The 22,156-nt window shown below is 44.5% G+C and overlaps 1 protein-coding gene and 1 long non-coding RNA gene across 2 annotated transcripts in view; one reads left to right on the top strand and one right to left on the bottom strand.

The window, feature by feature from the left end:
* Nucleotides 1-22,156, top strand: part of SCT (secretin) — a 31,264-nt gene that overhangs the window by 2,952 nt on the left and 6,156 nt on the right. The window contains exons 3-5 of the mRNA XM_068243016.1: nucleotides 848-949; nucleotides 6,537-6,647; nucleotides 9,252-9,360. Coding sequence (XP_068099117.1) covers nucleotides 848-949; nucleotides 6,537-6,647; nucleotides 9,252-9,360 — 322 coding nt within the window. The remainder of the gene's footprint in view (nucleotides 1-847; nucleotides 950-6,536; nucleotides 6,648-9,251; nucleotides 9,361-22,156) is intronic.
* LOC137522875 (uncharacterized) lies at nucleotides 705-22,134 on the bottom strand. Its single transcript, XR_011022469.1, has 3 exons — nucleotides 22,025-22,134; nucleotides 9,249-9,364; nucleotides 705-930 (listed from the first exon to the last, which is right to left on the bottom strand). It is a non-coding gene; the product is annotated as an uncharacterized lncRNA (long non-coding RNA).

Raw genomic sequence — 22,156 nt, 5'->3', positions numbered from 1 at the left:
CCCGCCCCTCACAGTCTTCCTTCACTGAGAGGGGCGGGGGAGAGGCGGCGATGCGCGTCTGATAGACGCGCTGAGAGGCAGGGCTGCAGCCGTTAGCCCTGCCTCAAGAGCAGCAAAATAGACGACCAAATTGGTCGTTGATTTTGCAGGGGTGGGTTTGGGGGTGAAGGGACCCCCGTTTAGCCGCGGGATATCGGCGTTTTAGCAGGGGCACACATGCCCCTGCTGAATATAAGCACTGAAGCGAGATTTATTCTCGCTTCAGTGTCTCTTTAAGTGCGCACGCTGCTAGTTGATCTTAGAACCACATGTTTCTCACTCCATTTTGGAATAAGCCTATTGACTTCACTATACACAAAGGTAGATGCCAGTTAAGCACACATGAAGTGACATGATGGCATAAACATATAGTTCTATTTCCAGAAATTGTCTAAAGTCCCTTTCTGGGTTTTTTTTTTTCCCTACAAACTAAAATTGTCATCTATGCTCATAAGCTTGTTGAATTCAATCTGGTTTGCTGAAAAGTAAAGAGAAGCTAAAAGTGCTTGAGTGAGGAAAGGCTTCTGATAAGATTTTAGTGCAGGAAGGTTCATTATTTCTGTTTGCTTTTCAGCTCAGCAAGGCAGATTTGTCATAGCTGCTGTTTAGAATGCAATCTTAAAATGAAGTCCTTGAAGTAAATATAACAAATATGAGACTCTGGGTTGTGTATTCTATTTAACTTTATTGAAACACATACAAGGAATCATCTCATCATTTTATTTTCACTTCCGGTGTTTTTTCAGTTCACCTCTTGTAGAAATCCTGCACTCTCTCAGTAGTCATGCATTATTCATTTTATACACAGGAATAAGAGACACGTGGATGGCATGTTCACTAGTGAGTTCAGCCGGGCCAGAGGATCAGCCGCCATCCGAAAACTCATCAACTCTGCCATGGCGGGAAAAAGGTAAGCAAATCCATTAAGATGTTATCTGCTGGTCTCTGATCTGATTTACAGTATAAAATCATGGAGGGAAAGGCCTAATATTGTGATTAACAGCAAACTGTCAGATAAACATGATTACTCTTTCTTTTGCATAATGTAGAAAAAAGGTTACAACCAGAGCCACTATCTTGCCCAGGGCCCAGTGGCGTAGCTAAGGAGCTGTGGGCCCCGATGCAAGTTTTACAATGGGTCCCGTCAAGCACTCTATACATAGCAATTGATACGGTGCACCAAAACCTGCCAATGGCAACTACAGTGTCAGAGGTGCAAGAAGGGGATGGGAAACAGTGTGTTAATGATTACCACTATTATTACCACTATTATAAGTATCTATAGAAGTGATTATTATGAGCAGAGGACCAATAGAATCTAATACTGTAGTTCAGGGAGAGCCCTTTGGGGCCGCTCTGGTCCTAGGTCCCCAATACGGTCGCTACCTCTGCACCCCCTATTGCTATGCCCCTGCCAGGGCCACATGTCATAAAGTGGACCAGAACTCAGCACTTCCTCTCTGCTCTAAAAGATAAGCAACAGCAAAATAACCATTAAACGACAACTGTAGTGAGAGGCAAGGGTGTAGCAATAGGGGGTGCAGGGGTTGCGACCGCATCGGGGCCCCAAGGGGCCCTCCCTCAACTACAGTATTAGCACTTTATTGTTCCTGTGCTTGTAATGATCACTTCTGTAGATGATTTGAATGGTAATAATCATTAACAAGCTGTTCCCTATCCCCTTCTTATACCTCTGACACTGTAGTTGCCATTGGCAGGTTTTGGTGCGTCATATCAATTGTTACGTATAGAGTGCTTGGGGGGCCCAATGTAAAACTTGCATCGGGGCCCACAGTTCCTTAGCTACGCCACTGGTGAGAGGTATATGGAGGCTGCCATATTTATTTCCTTTTAAACAATACCAGTTGCCTGGCAGCCCAACTGATCTGTTTGGCTGCAGTAGTGTCTGGCTTATCTTGTCAGATCTGTCAATAATGTCAGTAACACCTGATTCTTTGTTACAGCTGATACAAATCATGCAATAAACCTACAGTGTGTCTACTTCCTGCTTTTATGGAAGCAAAAATATTGTTAATATTCTGTGTTTACAAATTAGGGCCTGCACACACTGAAAATCGCCAAGCGCAATTGAAAATGTAGTGCGTTGCAATTGCATTTTTTTAATCAAATTCTATTTGCGATTTTTGTGCATTTGCGATGCAATTGGGATTTCGCTGAGGGTATCTTTTCCTGGTTTCCTGATTGTTTACCTAAAAACGCAATGAAAATTGCATGCATTGCATTTCTCAGGTCAGTTTTCAAGCGCAGCACTTAAAAAGCGCAGCAGTCAATGCGATTGCGTTTTTCTAAAATCGCATCGCACCAGTGTGTACAGGTCATCACAATTTTCATGATTTTTCAAAAGACCTTACGATTAAAAGATACATGCAATTTTAAAAACACAGCAGCACAATACATACACTGTGTACAGGCCCTTAGCTGCTCTACCGAGGCGGCGAGCCGACACAGCAGGGAGATCAAATTACAACTTGTGATTAGTCACAGATGAGGGATAATTAGACAGGCTGAACTCTCTAAATACATACAGGGTGCATTTCTCTATGTTTTCCTTCTGTCCTTTGCAAGAGTTCAGGTCCACTTTAACCTCTTGAGGACCACAGTGCTAAACCCCCCTAAAGACCAGGCTGTTTTTTTGTTCAATTGGCCACTGCAGCTTTAAGGCCAAGCTGCAGGGCCGCACAACACAGCACACAAGTGACCCCCCCCCCCCCCTTTTCTCCCCACCAACAGAGCTCTCTGTTGGTGGGGTCTGATCGCCCCCCAGTTGTTTATTTTTTTTTTTTTATAAATATTTATTTTCATTTTCTATTTATATTTTAGACTGTGTCTCTTTTTTTTTTCTTTATATAAATCCCTCCCTCCCCCCAGCCGGCCTATCCTGGCGATCGGCTGTCATAGGCTTCTGCCTATGAGAGCCCATCGCTCTCTTGTACCCCCAGGGGGACAGCCGTGTCACACGGCTGTCCCCAGTACTGCTGCTCAGTACAGCGCTGTACTCTGTGTAAAGACGGCGGTTTTGCCGTCTAAAAGTCTCCCCCCGAGTAGGAGATGCGTGCACAGCCTGCGCGCGATCTCCTGCATTAGCTGGCCCCAGGATCTGACGCCAATTGACGTTAGGCGGTCCTGGGGCTGCCGCCACGGCCATTGGCATGGAGAGGTCGCCAGGTAGTTAATCTTTTTCTGGTTAAAACGTCTGGGTTTTCTTTTTTCTTTTTGCATTTTTTGCCCCTTCTTGGACAATTCCTCTTCAAGAGGGAAAAAACAGAATGGGCAAGATTTAAAATGTTGGTCAAAATTCATTATGACCTGATATGACCCAATTGAGTCAAATCTTTACTTTATCAACCTAGCCAAGGTTTACTGGATCACCGGAGATACTTGGAGATCTCTGGAGGTCCCTCCCTAAATACACAATATTTAGATTTCTGGAGGTCCCTCCCTAAAAAAACAATAAGCCTTAAGGGGCCCATACACCTAACGATTTTTCCACCGATATACGGCCGATTTGATCACAGTGATCAAATCCGTCCGAAATCGATCATTACCATCGATTTTTGTCTATCCGTTCGTGCGGAAGATTTCTCTCGATCGCCGGCGGGTCGGGAGTGCGTCGCTAGCGGCGTTTGAATGCCCAACGACCGACGCAGTACAGCGGGTATACATTGGCTGGCAGGTAGAAGGAGGGGGGAAGAAATAAATAAATACAAAAACAGGGAATGAGATATATATATATATATATATATATATATATATATATATATATATATATATATATAAATAAAAAAATATAAACTGAGGTCCAGTGCACACCAAAAACCGCTAGCAAATCTGCTAACGCTAGAGGTTTTTGAAGCAGAATTTCAGAGCGATTCTAGGCATGTTTAGAGGCGTTTTCTAAACATGCCTAGTGTTTTTGGAGCATTTTTGTGTAGCAGATTACAGATATTGTTACAGTAAAAGCTGTTACTGAAGAGCTTCTGTAACAAAAACGCCTGGAAAACTGCCCTGATCTAGCGTTTTTCAGAGCGGTTTTCCACTTTCCTATACTTTAACATTGAGGCAGAAACGCCTCAGAAATCTAAAAACTGCTGTAGCCCCGAGTTTGCGTTTGTGGAAAAAATGAACCTCTCTGGTGTGCACCATCCCATTCACTTTCATTAGCCAAACGGTTTGACCTAACTTGTAAGTAAATGGACCTTACAATACTCCTCGGTTTATAAAATGACAACTCTATACCTTGCCTCTATAGCTATACTGAGTATATCATGTGTTCCATAAAATAAACAGCAGAGGGCGATAGACCATCTTGCAACCTGCAAAGAATTATCCACAGGAATAAACAGAGAATATACAGTATAAAGTTAGGTCAGTGGCAGTTTGCCTCAGTATTAGAATTCAGCTAAATACAGCCTTCTAGGATTGGCAGAAGATCTTCCTATGGGGTTCCAATAGCAGTAGAGACCTGGAAAGACATGGCGTATGGCACCATTCTTGAGACTGCGTAAAACAGGATGAGTGAAGTGGATCCCTGAATATTTATCTGGAACTAAACTTATTCCTTAAAGTGGACCTGAACTCTTGCACAGGACAGGACAAAGGGAAAACAAAGAGAAATGCACCCTGTATGCATTTAGAGAGTTTAGCCTGTCTAATCCCCCCTCATCTGTGTCCAATCACAAGTTAGAATTTGATCCCTCAGCTGTGTCAGTTGACTGCCATGGCAGAGAGGCTAACTTGAAAGCACAGGATGTCAACAATCCAGGAAACCAGGAAGTAGACACATTGCAGATTTATTTTAAGACTTGTATCAGCTGTAACAAAGAAATGTTTTTCTTTAAAGGTTATTATACTGTTGGGTATCTTTTAAAGCAGAGAGGAAGTTCTGAGTTCAGGTCCACTTTAAAGTAGCAAAATATCACCTACGTCAAGAGCCTTTGTTCCTACGCAAGCTATCACTGCTCCCAATCTGACAGTAGGGGTCTCTCACAGAATCATATGGGTTAGAGGAGTCCTGCTGGGACTTCCTGTGAGCGGCCATTTTGCCCCCATTGTGGAGGATTGCAGCCTATTGAGAAGTTATAATTTATTTACCTCATTTCACTATGTGCTTCCTGTGGCCTATGATTAATGCTCTGGGAAGGGATATATATAAATTAAACATACCTCATGAATTTAAATGAGTGATTCTATGTCATGCCGTAAAAAGTAAACAGTGGCATGTTATAAAATACTTTCACTCAGTGACTCAGAGCTAAACAAGGAAGAGGGGCCATATACTCGGTGATTTCTTTATAAAGTACAGGCCGTTGTCAGAATGGTTAGATTGTCAGTGTGGGTCATTACACAGCATTCTACAGGTAATACAGTTGCTATTGGAACATTTAATAGCCTTGTAGGTAATGAAGGTTGCCCATAGCTCCCAACTGTCCCTCTTTGGGAACTCAGTCCCCTTGTCCCTCTTTGTTCCTCATTTGTTCCTCTTTCAGTACAGATCTATGTAAATATATGTATTTTTTCTACTGAAAAATGTGTTTCGTTGACACTTTATTTCCATCCTTTAAACTGATATATTTCTTATTTTCAAATGTTTTTAAGAGGGAAAATGAACCAGGATAGAAGGGACCAGTGTGATTTGAATTATAAAACAACATTTTTTTCCTTATGCAATCTCTATGGTATGCGTGACTAGGGGCCGTGCCGGAGGCGTGGTTATTATTATTATTATTTATTTATAAAGCGCCAACATATTCCGTGGAGCTGTACAATGTAAGAAAACAAACAAGGGATACATAATGATACAGACACTGATATACATCAAATATGAACACTGGTACAAAATACAGAACAGGTGAATGATTACAATAGCAAATTTAACATGACTAAAATGTATAAATGTATAACAGAGTGCAAGCAATTAAAATAACATGCCATGACACAAAAGGGTGAGAGCCCTGCCCTTGCGAGTTTACAATCTAATGGTTATGAGTGTGGCTTAAAGAGACACTGAAGCGAGAAAAAAAAATATGATATTATGATTTGTATGTGTAGCACAGCTAAGAAATAAAACATTAAGATCAGATACATCAGTCTAATTGTTTCCAGTACAGGAGGAGTTAAGAAACTCCAGTTGTTATCTCTATGCAAACAAGCCATTAAGCTCCACGACTTCTGTGTTGTGTAATCTGCACATATTAGAGAATGATGCAATGTTAGAAAAAACACTATATACCTGAAAATAAAAATATGAGAATATTTTCTTTGCTGCTAATCTTCTAGTAATTATTCATAGTACACAACCAATTCACTATATCATTTTTTTTTCCGCTTCAGTGTCTCTTTAAGTGTCTGTCTTTCATATCTCAAAAAGTTGGGTGTTATGAGGTTGCCAGGATTTTCCTTATAACCAATGATGGGCAAGAAAGTCCATAAAAGTGTTTTTTAGACAAAATAGAAATAATTGACTGTTTTCACACTAGGGATGTTGAAGAGAGTGGTTACCGAACAGACGCCATATACTCCGGCCCACAAGTGGACTCTACAAGGAAGGAGCTGCCTGGATTGGCCTACATTGCCATGCCAGAGCTCAGGTACCAGAAGGATAGATTCTATTTCTCTACACTAACTAAAATAACCTTTAAGAAAATCTGATACATTTATTTATTTTATTTATTATTTATTTTTTGTAATTATAAAGCGCCAACATATTACGCAGCGCCAGACATTGGTTAAGGTTACAGACAATATGTAGGGATGACGTACAGCAATAAGACAATACAGGAATACATGCAAACCAGATCACGCAGCACAGTATGAGTACAAGGTAATGCTTAGTCACTGGATGGGAGCATGGAGATTAGGCAAGTCGAGTTCACTCAGATCCATAGGATGGGTGTGCGGTAATGAAGGTGCATGAACAGGTAGGAGACATAAGGAGGAGGGCCCTGCCCGAAGGCTTACAATCTAGAGGGAGAGGTAGGGACACAACAGGTAGGGGAGCAGAGTTCAGCTGCGGGTTTAGAGCACTAGTGAAGGGGGGGTGGGGGGAGTAGGCCAGAGTAAAAAGGTGAGTTTTGAGGGCTTTCTTGAAGATGTTGAAGGAGGGGGAAAGCATAATGGGGGGAGGTAGGGAGTTCCATAGTGTTGGAGCAGCTCTTGAGAAGTCCTGGAGGCGTGCATGGGATTGGGTGATGTCAGGCAAAACACATCTGAGTAAAGCCGCATGATCAGCTAGCATCCAGTTATAGGAAGTTCAATGTTGGTTGATGTAGTCTGTGCTCTCCCCTGCAGTGCTCAAAAACCCTCCTTCAAATGTCCTCTCGTTCACAGCCTCACAGCCTAAAGGACAGCACTGAAGTGATGCAGGGGACAAGAGTGCTACGGATCCACCCGTGTACCACCTGGGTTCACCAGCCAACTCTTCCAAGATGATTCAGCACAGCTCTTCCGGATCATCTTGGAAGAGTTTATCCAGTATAAGCTTTACAGGAATCCAGCATTGGGGCTCATTAGCTTCAGGCTGGTTTTGCACCTGGCCATTGGGTTTGCTGTGCAATGCCCCGCCCTTGTTGCATTTCACCGCAACGCACAAAACGTTAATCATATGACTCTGCGGCAGAGTGTGCTGACAGAGTCATGTGCCCAGTGATGTACTCCCTGCTGGACAGGAAGTACATCACTGGGATTCCCAAGTTTCCCCGTCGTAGTCATTTTGTTCCACACATGTGTGCCGCACCGCCGCCGCCAACATGTTTACATTTCCTGCATCACCCATTGACTTCACAATACTTCTGGAGCCGCGGAAGCCCAACAGTAACATGCTGTTGACTTTGTGGCGGCTCAGCAGCCGATTTGGGCGCTTCTGGCGCCATGCGACATGTAAGTGTGCTAGGCCCCATTGCCTTTCATTGCTGTTGCGTTACCCTGCAGTAAAACAGGGTAACGCAACACAGCTGTGGAAGACAAGTGCATAGCCCCCAACTGTCCCTCTTTCGGAGTGGCAGTCCCTCTTTGGGAGCTCTGTCCCTCTTTCCTCCTCATTTGTCCCTCTTTCAGGACTTTGTCCCTCTTTCTATGTACATATATATATTTCTCTACTAAAAATGTGTTTGATTGATTCTAAACTTTATTCCCATCCTTTAAATTGATATATTACTTATTTTAAAATATTAATATGAAGGAAAATGAACCAGGATAGAAAGGACCAGTGTGGTTTGAATTATAAAACAATATATTTTTCTTATGAAATCTTTATGGTATGTGTGACTAGGGGTGTGTCAGGGGCGTGATCAGGGGTGTGGCAAGGACGTGGCTTAAAGTAAACCTCCGGACTAAAAATCTACTTAGCAGAACTGAAAAGGCTTGGCGTTTCTTTGACAGTTTCACAGCATCAGAACTTTGTTTTTCTTACCAAAGCATCATTTTAGCTGCATTTTTAGCTAAGCTCCACCCATCAAAGAAAACTGCCGGGCGTTTTTTCCTGATGCTGTGCAAAGCATGATGAGATTTCCTATGTTGTTGTTCACGTTGCCTAGCAACTGGGAGGGGTGATCAGCACACAGGACAGTTGGAACTGTGTCTCATGCTCCCTGTCACCTCCTTTCAACCAAAAAGATGGCTGCCATCATGAAACCAAACATTTGCCTGTTATTTTAAAACAGGGTGGGTATCTATTTCAATTAACATAACTAATGTAACTTAATGACAGTATGTTTGTTTAGGCTGGAGTTCCTCTTTAAGTGTCTCTCTTTCTCATCTCAAAAAGTTGGGAGGTATGCAAGTGTAAAAGGGGCCTCAAGCTGTTCCTTATTTCACACATAATTCTGAATCAGAGACCGGCAGACAACACTAGTAATTAGAAGCCAGCCAGATGATTAGATCTGACAGGGTGGAAAAGAAGTGATAGATGCTATTCTGGGAAGTATGTATTTAATTAACTCTTATGAGACTCTAATTAAAATAACTGAACGTGTTCTAACGGGGAATCAGACCACCAAATCAATAGCATTAGATACTGATATTTTAAAATCACGTGACTGTGAGGTGTAAACATTTTTCAAGGTATTTAGACTGAATTCTTTGCTGTCATCAGTCCCATTACCCAAACATTTTAAAATCCTGTGTGAGTGGCAATTACTTGTATAATGATGGAAACATAATGTGATAGCAATTAATGCAATCATTTATCTTACCAGATCAGACGATCAGGCCCTGAATGACCTAACAGAAAACCAACTGTGCTCCGCCATCTTGAATTTGTTGAGTCGGACATCCTTACAGTCACAGCAGATGCGGAATTCACAGGTACCTAAACAATCATATAAAAATGGATCACTTGTGTTGAAAAAATTGTGCATGTGCCAAAGCAAACAAACAAACAAACAAACAAACAAACAAACAAACAGTTGAGTTTTCTACATAAAGATCAGGGCACTACACTATTATCCTCTATAACAGGCTTTCTCAACCAGGGTCCCTTGAGCACTCTGCATGGGTTCCTTGGCATTTTCCCCTATCGTGGGGGAAGTGTAATAGAGCACACTATAATAGGTGGTACTGTAACAAGAACCACTAAATTAGGGGCTCAGGAGACAGTATGAGTGGCAGTATAATAGGGGGTAGTGAATTAAACAGCTACACATACTTTTAAAGACCAAGCCTCCTGCAAAATAATTACAGGGGTTCCTCGAAATCCAAAAGTTATTTGCAGGGTTCCTCCAGGGTAAAAAGGTTGAGAAAGGCTGCTCTATAATAAAACCCGTGTGTCCCTGCGTCACGCTGTCCCTATGTAGCTGTGTCCGTGCTCTTTGCTACTGCGCATGTGCGCAGCACGGACCCAGCCTCACAGAGACAGGAGGACGGGGCCAGGGAGCTGGGCGGGCGTATGAGCGGGCGGCTGGGTGTGCGCACGGCAGCTGAAAATGAAAAGTAAAAACAAACATACATACATCATACCATCATACTTACCTTCCGAATAGTCTACTCATCAATCTCTTCCTCCTTTTCTGCATACTGTTTGTCCACTATGATCGATGGAATTCTCCGTCTTCCATCTTAGAAATGGCAATTACCCCATAACAGCTTCTTGGTTGGCACACTATTAAACTGTAATATCGCCCACTTGAGCTATAGGGAAACATGGACGTTACCTTGCTCATCAGTTGTCCTTTCAGTTATAACTGACAGCAACTGATATATAACTGACAGCAAATTATATATATTTCAGTTCTGACAAAATCTTGTCAGAACTAGAACGAATTGTTGTAAGAAAAAATGGTGAGCTTCTGAGAGGAACTGAAGGGGAGGTAAGCATGTAATATTCATTTGCAGGTTGTGAGAGAACGCGGAAAAGCCGCCGCGTGTGCTACTGAGGAGGCGGCTGATGCCGCGTCCAATGCGGTGGTTTGCACACGGAAGCGTGTGTCTGGTAGCAGGGCAGAACGCGGAAAGCTGCAGCATGCAACAACAGTAAGGCGGCTGGTTCCGCGTCCAGCGCGGCGGTTTGCACGCGGCAGCGTGTGTCAGGTGTGGCTGAGTCTGTTAGTGTACACAGGCTTAGGAATACGCGCGCAGGCGCTGAGAGGCAGAATTCTTATACTGGGCAGAGAGATCAGCTGACTCCAGAGCAGGACAGTGCTGCTCGTAATGGAAAAATCTACGCTTACGGATCATTACGCGTAATTTTACGCTACTACGCATTACGCAATTACGGTTACGGCGTAGGAAAATATCTACGGTACATCACTGTAATTACGCGTAAACTTACGCATTTACGCGTAAGGATACCGAAATGAAGGAGCTTACACTACGATGTTACGCGTAGTGCCGTAATACCCATTAATGCGTGTTTTTTGACGCATGCGGACGATATGTACGCAATAGCCGTCAATGTGACAGTTATTGCGTACATATCATTCGTATGCGTCAAAACGTACGCTTATACTGAAGGGCGGGAGAAGATACTATTGGTTGCTTAGGATGTTGACTGATTGGCTACTCTTAGAAAATGGGAGATTTTACGTTAGTAATTACGCGTAAAATTACGCGTAAGTGTTCGTAAAATTACGCATGCCTAGCAATTACGGTAGACAGTGTAATTACGATACCACTTACGGTCTTACGCGTAAATAATTACGCGTAAGACCGTAAGTGACGCGTAACGCTTACGCGTAAATTTTCATTGAATTACGATGCGTAATTACGCTCATGCGTAATTTCGGCCCAGCACTGGAGCAGGATACTATTGGTTGATCAATTAGGGGTGGTGCTGGAGAGCACTACTCCATATATAGTTACTGCTGGCCAGTTGCAAGTTGTCTGCCGTTGCGAACACTACGTGGAAGCACTCAGACCTTAGTCAGATCCAACAGTGTGTTTGAACCAGGTGGACCTGGGAATTCACACTGAGCCAGATTACCTAAACTGTTATTCTGCTTATGCTTGAGCTAGTTCCAGGGTGTAGAGACCAAGGACCTCACACCCAGACTAGGGAACTGTATTACCATTTGTGTTATACTCCAGACTAGTTCCAGGGTGCTGAGACCACGGACCTTGCACTCAGACTAGGGAACTGTATTATCATTTGTGTTATACTCCAGACTAGTTCCAGGGTGCTGAGACCACGGACCTCGCACCCAAGACTAGGGGACTTGTGCGATCATTTTGTTATACATCAGACTAGTTCCAGGGTGGAGAGACCACGGACCTCACACCCAGACTAGGCATTGTTTGATATCTGTTATGACTTATTGCTTTCTTGACTACTCTTCTGTCCTCTGATTCGGTACCTCACATATCTGATATTCCGTTGCCAGACCCTGCTTGCCTTGGATACCGAATCAGCCTTCTGTCTTTGTACTTTATCTGTCCGTGTGTTACCGACCAGGCGTGTCTGACCTCGAGAGCTATCTCTGCTCTTAAGAGATAGTCTCCAGACCGGATAGTGACATCCACCTTCAGGTGTCACTCACTCTCTGGCCCTTCCTGTCTCCAGCCTGACTCCACCACTTGGAGAGTCTCAGGCTGCTGGAAGGTTCCTGTACTCTCAGAGCAGTGTTCCTTTACTACCTAATATCACCTGCCCAGCAGGTGCATTACTCAAAGTACTACTGTTACATCAAACACTTACATACCTATAGGTGTTCAGAGGTTAGCAATATATCTGTATTATCTGTGATTCTGCAGATCATCAATAATCAGGTATATATCTGCATTCTTGGTGATACTGCAGATCACCAATAATCAGATTCTCTCTGCGTGCCGACACCAATCGTTACACAGGTACATTATGTGATTATTTTAAACAATTTCACTCAGTTCAGGTTCACTTTAAAGCAGACGGATTAGCCATACTATGCCAGGGAAAAACATATATAAGTAGATAAATACTTGATCTAGTTACATAACACATGTATTGTACTGTCCATGTTTTGATTTCAGTAAATGTTATATAGTAAACTAGCTGATTGCCCAGCGTTGCCCGGGTATGTTCTTGGCTGGTGTTGGCTCCGTCCATTTTTTCTAGCCCTAACACACAATTACTCAATGACCAAGTTTGTGAGCTTTGCGGTCTTTGGTATCAATAATTTGCACTGAAATAAAAAAATCTGATTGGCTGTTTGTGGCTCCACACCCTTTTCTGAATTTGAACCCCAGTCACCCAATGACCAACTGTACCAGGTTTGAGGCCTGTGCCATTAACAGTGCAAGAATGGTAGCAATTAAATATTCCCCTTGAAAAGCAATAGGTGAAGTTTGATTCACTTTTGTAGGCTCCACCCACTTTTCTGAATATTAATCTCAGTCACCCAGTGACCAACTGTGCAAAGTTTGAGAACCCTGCCATTAACAGTGTAAGAATGGCTGCAGTTTACATTTTCCCAGGGAAATTTGTATTTGTCTCCACCCACTGATGACCCGGCGTTGCCTGTGTATGTATTTGACTGGTGTTGGCTCCGCCCACTTTCTAACCCTAACGCACAAACACTTAATGACCAAGTTTGTGAGCTTTGGGGTCCTTGGCATCAATAATTTGTATATTCCCATGAAATGAAACAAATCAGATTGGCTGTTTGTGGCTTCACCCCCTCTCCAGCAATTGAACCCCAGTCATCCAATGATCAACTGTAGCAGGTTTGAAGCATCTGCTATCAGCAGTGTAAAAATGGCAGCAATTTCAATATTCCCCTTGAAAATCAACAGGTGAATGTTGATTGGCTATTATAGGCTCCACCCACTTCCTTGAATATTAATCTCAGTCACCCAGTGACCATCTGGGCAAAGTTTGAGAACCCTGCCATTAACAGTGAAGAAAGGCTGCAGTTTACAATTTCCCAGAAAAATCTGTTTTTGACTCCACCCAGTTTTTGCAACCTTGACACACAGTCACTCAATGATCAAGTTTGTGAGCTTTTGGGTTCCTGGCATCAAAATTCTGCTAATGGAAGCAGTTTATCCAGCAAATAAATCTGATTGGCTGTGTTTGGCTCTGCCCCTTTACTGAATTTGAACCCCAGACACTTAACGACCGACTGCAGCAAGTTTGAGGCCTCTGCCATTAACAGTGTAAGAATGGCTGCAGTTTCAATATTCCCCTTGAAAATCAATAGGTGAATTTTGATTGGCTCTTGTAGGCTCCACCTACTTTTCCAAATATTAATCCCAGTCACCCAGTGACCAACTGTGTGAAGTTTGAGAACCCTGCCATTAACGGTGTAAGAAAAGCTGCAGTTTATATTTTCCAATGTAAAAAGTTAGTTGTTTTTGGCTCCGCCCACTATTTCTAACCTTAACATACAGACACTCAATGACCAAGTTTATGAGCTTTGGGGCCCTTGCAGGGGCGTACCTAGAAATCCCCGGGCCCCCCTGCAAAAAAAAAATCCGCCCTCCCCCCCCCCCAGGGTCCGCTCAGGGACTTTTGGGGGGCAGGAGGGGTCGCAGCATAAGAGGAGAGTGTGGCAGATTGGTAGGGAGGGGGGAAATTCCCCCCCCCTCACCTCGGACTCTCCTCTCAGCGCTCCCCTCCTGCAATAATTGGTGGCAGCGGGCAGCAGCAGCGGCGGCGGCAGGCTGAATACATTGCCTCCTTCTCGCCGGAGCTCTTCCGTTCTCTAAGAGCAACTTCCTGTTTACACAGGAAGTTGCATGAAGCTCTTAGAGAACGGAAGAGCTCCGGTGAGAATGAGGTAATGTATTCAGCCTGCCGCCAACGCTGCTGGTGCCCGCTGCCACCAATGATTGCAGGAGGGGAGGGCTAAGAGGAGAGCCCGAGGTGAGGGGGGGGGAATTTCCCCCCTCCCAACCGATCTGCCACACTCTCCTCTTATGCTGCGACCCCTCCTGCCCTCCAAAGGTCCCTGAGGGGCCCTAGGGGGGCCCCGGGCCCCCCCGCAACGGCAGGGGTTGCATCCCCTATTGTTACGCCAGTGGGTCCTTGGCATAAATAAGTTGCATTTTACCATTGAAATTAAACAAATCTGATTGGCTGTATTTGGCCCGCTCCCTTCAGAATTTAAACCCCAGTCTCCCAGTGACTGACTTTACCAGACTTGAGGCTTCTGCCATTAAGTGTGTATGAATGGCAGCAATGTAAATATTCCCCTTGAAAATCAAAAGGTGAATTTTGATTGGCTGCTGTAGGCTCCACCCACTTTCCTGAATATTAGTCCCAGTCACCCAGTGGCCAACTGTGTCACGTTTGAGAACCCTGCCAATAAGAGAACAGCTGAAATCAATCTAACAAATCTGATTGGCTGTTTGTGACTCCACCCCTTTGGTGAATTTGGACCCCAGTCACCCAATGACTGACTGTATCAGGTTTGAGGCCTCTGCCATTAACAGTGTAAGAATGGTAGCAATGTAAATATTCCCCTTGAAAATCAATAGGTCAATTTTGATTGGCTGTTGTAGGCTCTACCCACATTTCTGAATATTGATCCCAGTCACCCAGTGGCTAATTGTGTAAAGTTTGGGTACCCTGCCATGTTAAAAATTTAGTTGTTGGCACTGGACACTCAGTTATCAAGTTTATCAGCTTTGGGGCCCTTGATATCAATACTTTGTATATTCCCATTTAAAAATAAACAAATATGGCTGTTTGTGGCTCCGCCCCTTTCTGAATTTGAACCCTAATCACCCAATGACTGAATGTATCAGGTTTGAGGCATTTGCTATTAACAGTATAATATTCCCTTTGAAAATCAAAAGGTGAATTTTTATTGGCTGTTGTAGGCTCCACCCACCTTCCAAAATCTTAATCTCATTCACCCAGTGACCAACTGTGCAAAGTTTGAGAGCCCTGCCATTAACGGTGTAAGAATGGCTGTAGTTTATATTTTCCAGTAAAAGTTGTTTTTAGCTCCGCCCATTTTTAGTAACCTTGACACACAGTCACCCAGTGACCAAGTTTGTGAGCTTTCAGGTTCCTGGCATCAAAAATGTGTGAATGGAAGCAATTTATCCACCAAGGAAATCTGATTGGCTGTAGGTGGCCCCGCTCCTTTAGTGAATTTGGACCCCAGTCACCCAATGACCAACTGTAGCAAGTTTGAAGCCTCTTCCATTAACAGTGTAAGAAAGGCAGCAGTTTAAATATTCCCCTTGAAAATCAATAGGTGAATTTTGATTGGCTGTTGTAGGCTCCACCCATTTTCTTGAATCTTAATCGCATTCACCCAGTGACCAACTGTGGCAAGTTTGAGAACCCTGCGATTAAGAGTCTAAGAATGGCTGCAGTTTACATTTTCCCATTTAAAATGAATGGCTGAAATTTGATTGGCTGTGTTATGCTCCTCCCATTTTTCCTGGATTCGTAACCTCGGTCACCAAGTGACCAACTGTGCCAAGTGTGGGGACTTTGGCTTGATTACTGGCAGAATGGCAGCCTTTTACATTTTTTTCCATTGACTTGAATGGGTGAAATCTGATTTGCTTTTTGTAGCTTCGCCCAGGTGTGCAGGGGGGACACGAGACCCCCAGATCATATCATCCCAAGTAGTAAGGGATCTGTATACCAAGTTTCGTACAAATCGGTAAAGCCGTTTTCGAGTGATCGGGGCACATACACACACACACACACACACACACATACATACATACATACATCCGATTTGATATATACTGTAGATATTAAGAGGATCCTGTTCCTGCTGAGAACCATGTCTTTTGCCCACAGTTTAGGCTAAATCCTGATGTCATTTCTGCCCTTTACTTTTTTTTCTTTTCTCCTCCAATCGCTGAGTCACCGCAGCCTTGCTAGTAAACACAAGTGAGCAGGGGATCGTATTAAAATAAGCAGCTAGGCAGGGAAATAAATGGAAGAGGAGGAATATATTATAGATAAAAAGAACCCCCAGCATGCAACTGTTTGGCGCTGACCACTAAAGGGCCAGTGCTCCTAAGGTGTGTGATAACTTCAAACCATAACAGCAGAAAAAGTTTAGAAAGTTTTGAACGCAGGATTAGAATCTTTATCACTTAATACACTCATACCAGTTGCTGTTGAAATTTGATTTTTATGGTGACATCCCGGTTAGGATGCAGTAACCCAGCTTTCCAACTGTTCGTCTAATTTGGCCCCTTTTATTTCTTCACTGATTTCCAGCATACACAAAGTTCTGAAGATCAGGACCCTTGTTTTTAACAACAATCTGCTGACAATATATTACCCAGGGTTTCCAATACATCAGAGGATGCCACAGAAGGGTTAATGAGGCCTAGAATCTAAATTTACACTCACTCCATCTTTTCGGAGCAAGCCTGAGGCACACAGTGACATGTCCTACAAACCAGTCTAAAAAAATACTTGTTATGCTTCTGATTCAATACAGCAGAAGATAGCATTGCCAAACAAAAGTCTATTGTCTACCTAGGTTCGGCACGCTTCTCCATGCCACCGTCTACCCAGTTCTGGAAAAATACCCCTTTACACAGCAAATAATGAGATTATTTTGTAACGAGTACGTCCAGGAAGCAGATAATGAAATAAGACGATAATCTGCCAGGCAGCTACATCCCCTCCACCCTCCCAGACACGTGCCTTCTGCAGCTCGCACTCCCTGGCAGAGGGATTAATGAGAAGCTGAGCGCTGCAGAGGATTCTGGGAAGCCAGACATATGTGCCACTGCTAGGCAAAGTATGAATGGTAAATCAATGTACATTCACTGTACAAGGCCAGTGCTTGTGATAGGCGCGCACTTACAGTATATAACAGCTAAATGTGAATGTCAGTAGGGAGGAACAAAAAGGAGGCTGTCATCTGCGCATTGTTCATTAATTATGGGATTAGGTTAAAGAGGGCATGAGTTAAACAGTAATTTATGTTTAAAGGATAAGGGTAGTGTTGTTAACCATAAACTAACAACTGAATTTCATGCTGTACCTGTATATTCTTGTTCCCCTTGCTGTGAAGGCAGAAATACTGATAAACAGTTTAAGGCTACTTGCACACTAAGACGTTGCGTTAGGTGCCACGTTAAGGTCGCATAACGTGCACCTAACGCGACGCCTGGTGCTCTTCTATGTGGACGTCAGAGTGAGCCGCATTGTGCAGCTCACTCTGGCGTCCGTGATGCCGTGATGCGTACTCTTGTGCGCATGCGGCATCACGTGGTCCCGCCGGCCAATCACCGCACAGAGCGGCCGCTCCAGGAAGTAAACACTGTACGTCACAACGTGCAGTGAATATTAATTAGCCATGTGCCTGGCCGCTCTCCGCTCCTCCCCAACATGACTGCGCATGTGCAGACAGTCTAACGCGGCTTAAGCTGCTCTAACGCCGTAGCATGCTGCACTTTCGGGAGAACGTGCAGCGTTACATGTAACGCAACGTGGGCTGTGTGAACAGCCCACTTGTGTTACATTGCTGTGCGTTGGGGGAGCGTTACAGGCGCACTAACGTGCGCCTGTAACGTCCCTATGTGTAAGCAGCCTTAATGAAAAACCCAGAAAATGACTGAATACAGTGATGTAGGGCTCACCATAGCAGCCATAGTAGCTAGCCAGGCAACTGGTATTGTTTAAAAGGAAATAAATATGGCAGCCTCCATATCCCTCTCTCTTCAGTTGTCCTTTAATACAACTAGTTCCTGTGTCAGAGTTCACCCCAGCTATTCCGTCATAACTGTGCAAATCTGCTTAGTGCAGACTGGCTGCAAAAGGCTGTTATTTCCTAGAGTCACAGAAAACAGCTTTTGCAGTGGACAGCAATAAAAGACTCTATCCTGTTCAGCTACTTTATGACACTGCGGGTAATCCTGGAAGTGGGAGTGACCTAACTACAATACAATAGCTGGGAAGATCCTTCTGCTTCCTGAACTTGTTTCCTCCTCTGTATTCACTAAGGCCTGGTGCACACCAGAGGAGTTTTTCTGAGCGTTTTGAGTTTTTAAATCTGCTGCTAATGTTATCCTATGTGTCTATGCACACTGGAGCGATGAGGTTTTGTAAAAAAAAACATAGCATTACATTGGGAAAAGCTTTTAGAGGTTTCAAAAGCTCTTACCAATGTAATGCTTCTCCAGAACCGCTGGATTGCAATGATGTGTCAGCTTGTTAAATTGTACAGAGCCATAATAATCCAACATGCATACAGACTGTTTCAGATTGTTTGATCCTCATCAGTGCATGGCATGGATTAATTTGGCTCTATGGAGTAGGGCTTGTAAACCGAGAGGTACAGACTAACCAGCAAGCTCATGGTGACCCAGAACTCATTGGAGTGTGTAAGGGACTACAATGGTCCTAAAAGCCCCCTTACTAAGATGTTAAGAAAAACTAAAATTTGCTTTCCTAAAACAGAAAGAATTTGCGATAATTCAGGTTGGAGTGAGCTCGAGATGTCTCCCAGAGCACCACTGCTGAATACATGCAAATTAACCATTGTACCCTTAGAAGCTAAACACACCTCCAGAACCGCTGGATTGCAATGATGTGTCATTCAGTCTGTATGCATGTTGGATTATTATGGCTCTGTACAATTTAACAAGCTGACACATCATTGCAATCCAGCGGTTCTGGAGGTGTGTTTAGCTTCTAAGGGTACAATGGTTAATTTGCATATATTCAGCAGTGGTGCTCTGGGAGACATCTCGAGCTCACTCCAACCTGAATTATCGCAAATTCTTTCTGTTTTAGGAAAGCAAATTTTTGTTTTTCTTAACATCTTAGTAAGGGGGCTTTTAGGACCATTGTAGTCCCTTACACACTCCAATGAGTTCTGGGTCACCATGACCTTGCTGGTTAGTCTGTACCTCAATGTAATGCTATGGGTTGTTTTTTTTTACAAAACCTCATTGCTCCAGGGTGCACAGACACATAGGATAACATTAGCAGCAAATTTAAAAACTCAAAACGCTCAGAAAAACTCCTCTGGTGTGCACCAGGCCTAAAGTAGTGTTTCCCAATGTCATTATGGCATACACCCCTGTAATAATTACTGGGTTGGTCAAGTACCCCTAACTGTTGGAAACATAATTTCAAGGATCCGTTGATGCATATGTACTTGTTTAGGATCTCAGTCATAGCTCCCAACTGTCCCTCTTTGGAAACCCTGTCCCTCTTTCTCCCTCATTTGTCCCTCTTTCAGAACTGAATGTGTATTTTTCTACTGAAAAATGTGTTTAATTGGCTCCAAACTTTATTCTCATGCTTTAAGTTGATAGTTTGACACTGTTCAATAATTGTTAAATCTTAATAAACAATTTGGCATGCAGCTTAGACTAGGTTTTAGATTTTGGCCCCTTACATGATTGCGTTTTGACACCCCTGCTTTAAAGTAAACCTGTAGTCTCCGGATAAGCGGGGGCACACACATTAGATAATTACCTAGGCATAGTTCCCAACTGTCCCTATTTTGGAGGGACAGTTCCTCTTTGGGAGCCCTGTATCTCTGTCCCTCAGTCCTACTCATTTGTCCCGCTTTCAGGACTTTGTCCCTCTTTCTATGTAAATATACCAGTATATATTTCTTTACTAAAAAACTGTAAACTTTATTCCCATTCTTTAAATTGATTTATTACTAACTTTAAAGTGAACCTCCGGACTAAGGCCCCGTTCACACTTGCGTTTTGGCATGCAAACGGACCGGATCCGGATCGAATCAGGACCTGATCCGGATCGGAACCGAACCTGATCCGGTCCGTTTGCATCAGGCATGCATCAGGCTGCCATCCGGATCCGTGGGGTAAAAAAATTACAAATTACCATAAAAATTGTTGGGGTCTGCAGAAGGTGCACCTGTAGAATCAGGTCCTCCGCTGTAGGCCTCACCTCCACCTCCGACATACTGCCATAACAGCTCCAGCACGTTAAAGTCACTGCTGCTCCACTCCAGGAATGCGGGGCCCATGTGTCCCCATCCGAAATGGCCGCTATATACGCATAGGAAGTGGGGTAGAACATCAGGTGTTTGTATCCTGTGTGTTCTGTGCTTTCCGTTCCCCATAGGTTTCTGTTTCCGGATGGTGCAGCCAGGATCCGGTCCGGGTGCGTGGGCCGGATGATCCGGACCCAAAAAATAGCACATGTTGGAAAAGCCTCCGGAGTCCGGATCCGATCCGGCTCCGTTCTGTACGGAACCAGTGCAGTTTCTAGGCTAAAATGCACCCAGGGCGAGGGTGTAAAAATTTCGCTCCCCCCCCCCCCCTAGGTTAGATAGGTAGGTGCCTCTCAGTATAGGTTAGATTAGGTAGGTGCCCCCTAGTATAGGCTAGATTAGACAGGTGCCCCCCAGAATAGGTTAGATTAGGTAGCTGCCCCCCAGTATAGGTTAGATAAGGTAGCTGCCCCCCCAGTATAGGTTAGGTAGGTGCCCCCCAGTATAGGTTAGGTAGGTGCCCCCCAGTATAGGTTAGATAGGTAGCTGCCCCCCAGTATAGGTTAGATTAGGTAGCTGCCCCCCAGTGTAGGTTAGATAGGTAGCTGCCCCCCCAGTGTTGGTTATATTAGGTAGCTGCCCCCCAGTGTAGGTTAGATAGGTAGCTGCCCCCCAGTGTAGGTTAGATAGGTAGCTGCCCCCCAGCGTAGGTTAGATTAGGTAGGTGCCCCCCAGTGTAGGTTAGATAGGTAGCTGCCCCCCAGCGTAGGTTAGATTAGGTAGCTGCCCCCAGTATAGGTTAGATAGGTAGCTGCCCCCCAGCGTAGGTTAGATTAGGTAGGTGCCCCCCAGTGTAGGTTAGATAGGTAGGTGCCCCCCAGCGTAGGTTAGATTAGCAGCTGCCCCCCAGCGTAGGTTAGATTAGGTAGGTGCCCCCAGAATAGGTTAGATAGGTAGATGCCCCCAATAATGGAGGGGGGAGCCGCAGGGAGGGCAGCCCGACCTCTCCCTCCCTCTCCTCTCCCGGGCGCCCTCCGTGCTCCCCCCTCAGATGCAGAGTTCGTGAGCAGCAGGGAAGCGCTGTTTACAACTCACCGGCTGCCTGGCTCCAAGCGCTGCTCTCTCGCCGCTGGTCTCCTCTCTCTCTCTGTATACGTACTGATACACGCTGCTTCCTGTAGCCGGAAGCAGCGTGTATCAGTATGTATACAGAGAGAGGAGACCAGCGGCGAGAGAGCAGCGCTTGGAGCCAGGCAGCCGGTGAGTTGTAAACAGCGCTTCCCTGCTGCTCACGAACTCTGCATCTGAGGGGGGAGCACGGAGGGCGCCCGGGAGAGGAGAGGGAGGGAGAGGTCGGGCTGCCCTCCCCGCGGCTCCGGCTCCCCCCTCCATTATAGCGCCCCCCTCTCAACAGCGCCCCGGGGCAAGAAACGGGGCTGTACGGAACGTACGCATGTGAACGTCCGCAGAGACTTTGCATTGCTATGCGGAATGTACATTCCGTTTGTACAGTATGCGGTCCAGATCCGATAAGGTGGATCCGGACAGGGAACGCTAATGTGAACCAGGCCTCAAAATCTACTTAGCAGAACTCAAAAGGTTTTGTGTTTTTCTTTAACAGTTTCACAGCATCAGAACTTTGTTTTTCTTACCAAAGCATCATTTTTTAGCTGCATTTTTAGCTAAGCTCAACCCACCAAAGAAAACTGCCGGGTGGTTTTTCCCTGATGCTGTGCAAAGCATGATGGAGGGATTACCTATGTTGTTATTCACGTTGCCTAGCA

Source organism: Hyperolius riggenbachi, chromosome 6, assembly GCF_040937935.1.
Source record: "Hyperolius riggenbachi isolate aHypRig1 chromosome 6, aHypRig1.pri, whole genome shotgun sequence".
Classification (NCBI taxonomy): Eukaryota; Metazoa; Chordata; class Amphibia; order Anura; family Hyperoliidae; genus Hyperolius; species Hyperolius riggenbachi.
This window is presented reverse-complemented; position numbering and strand designations above follow the sequence as displayed.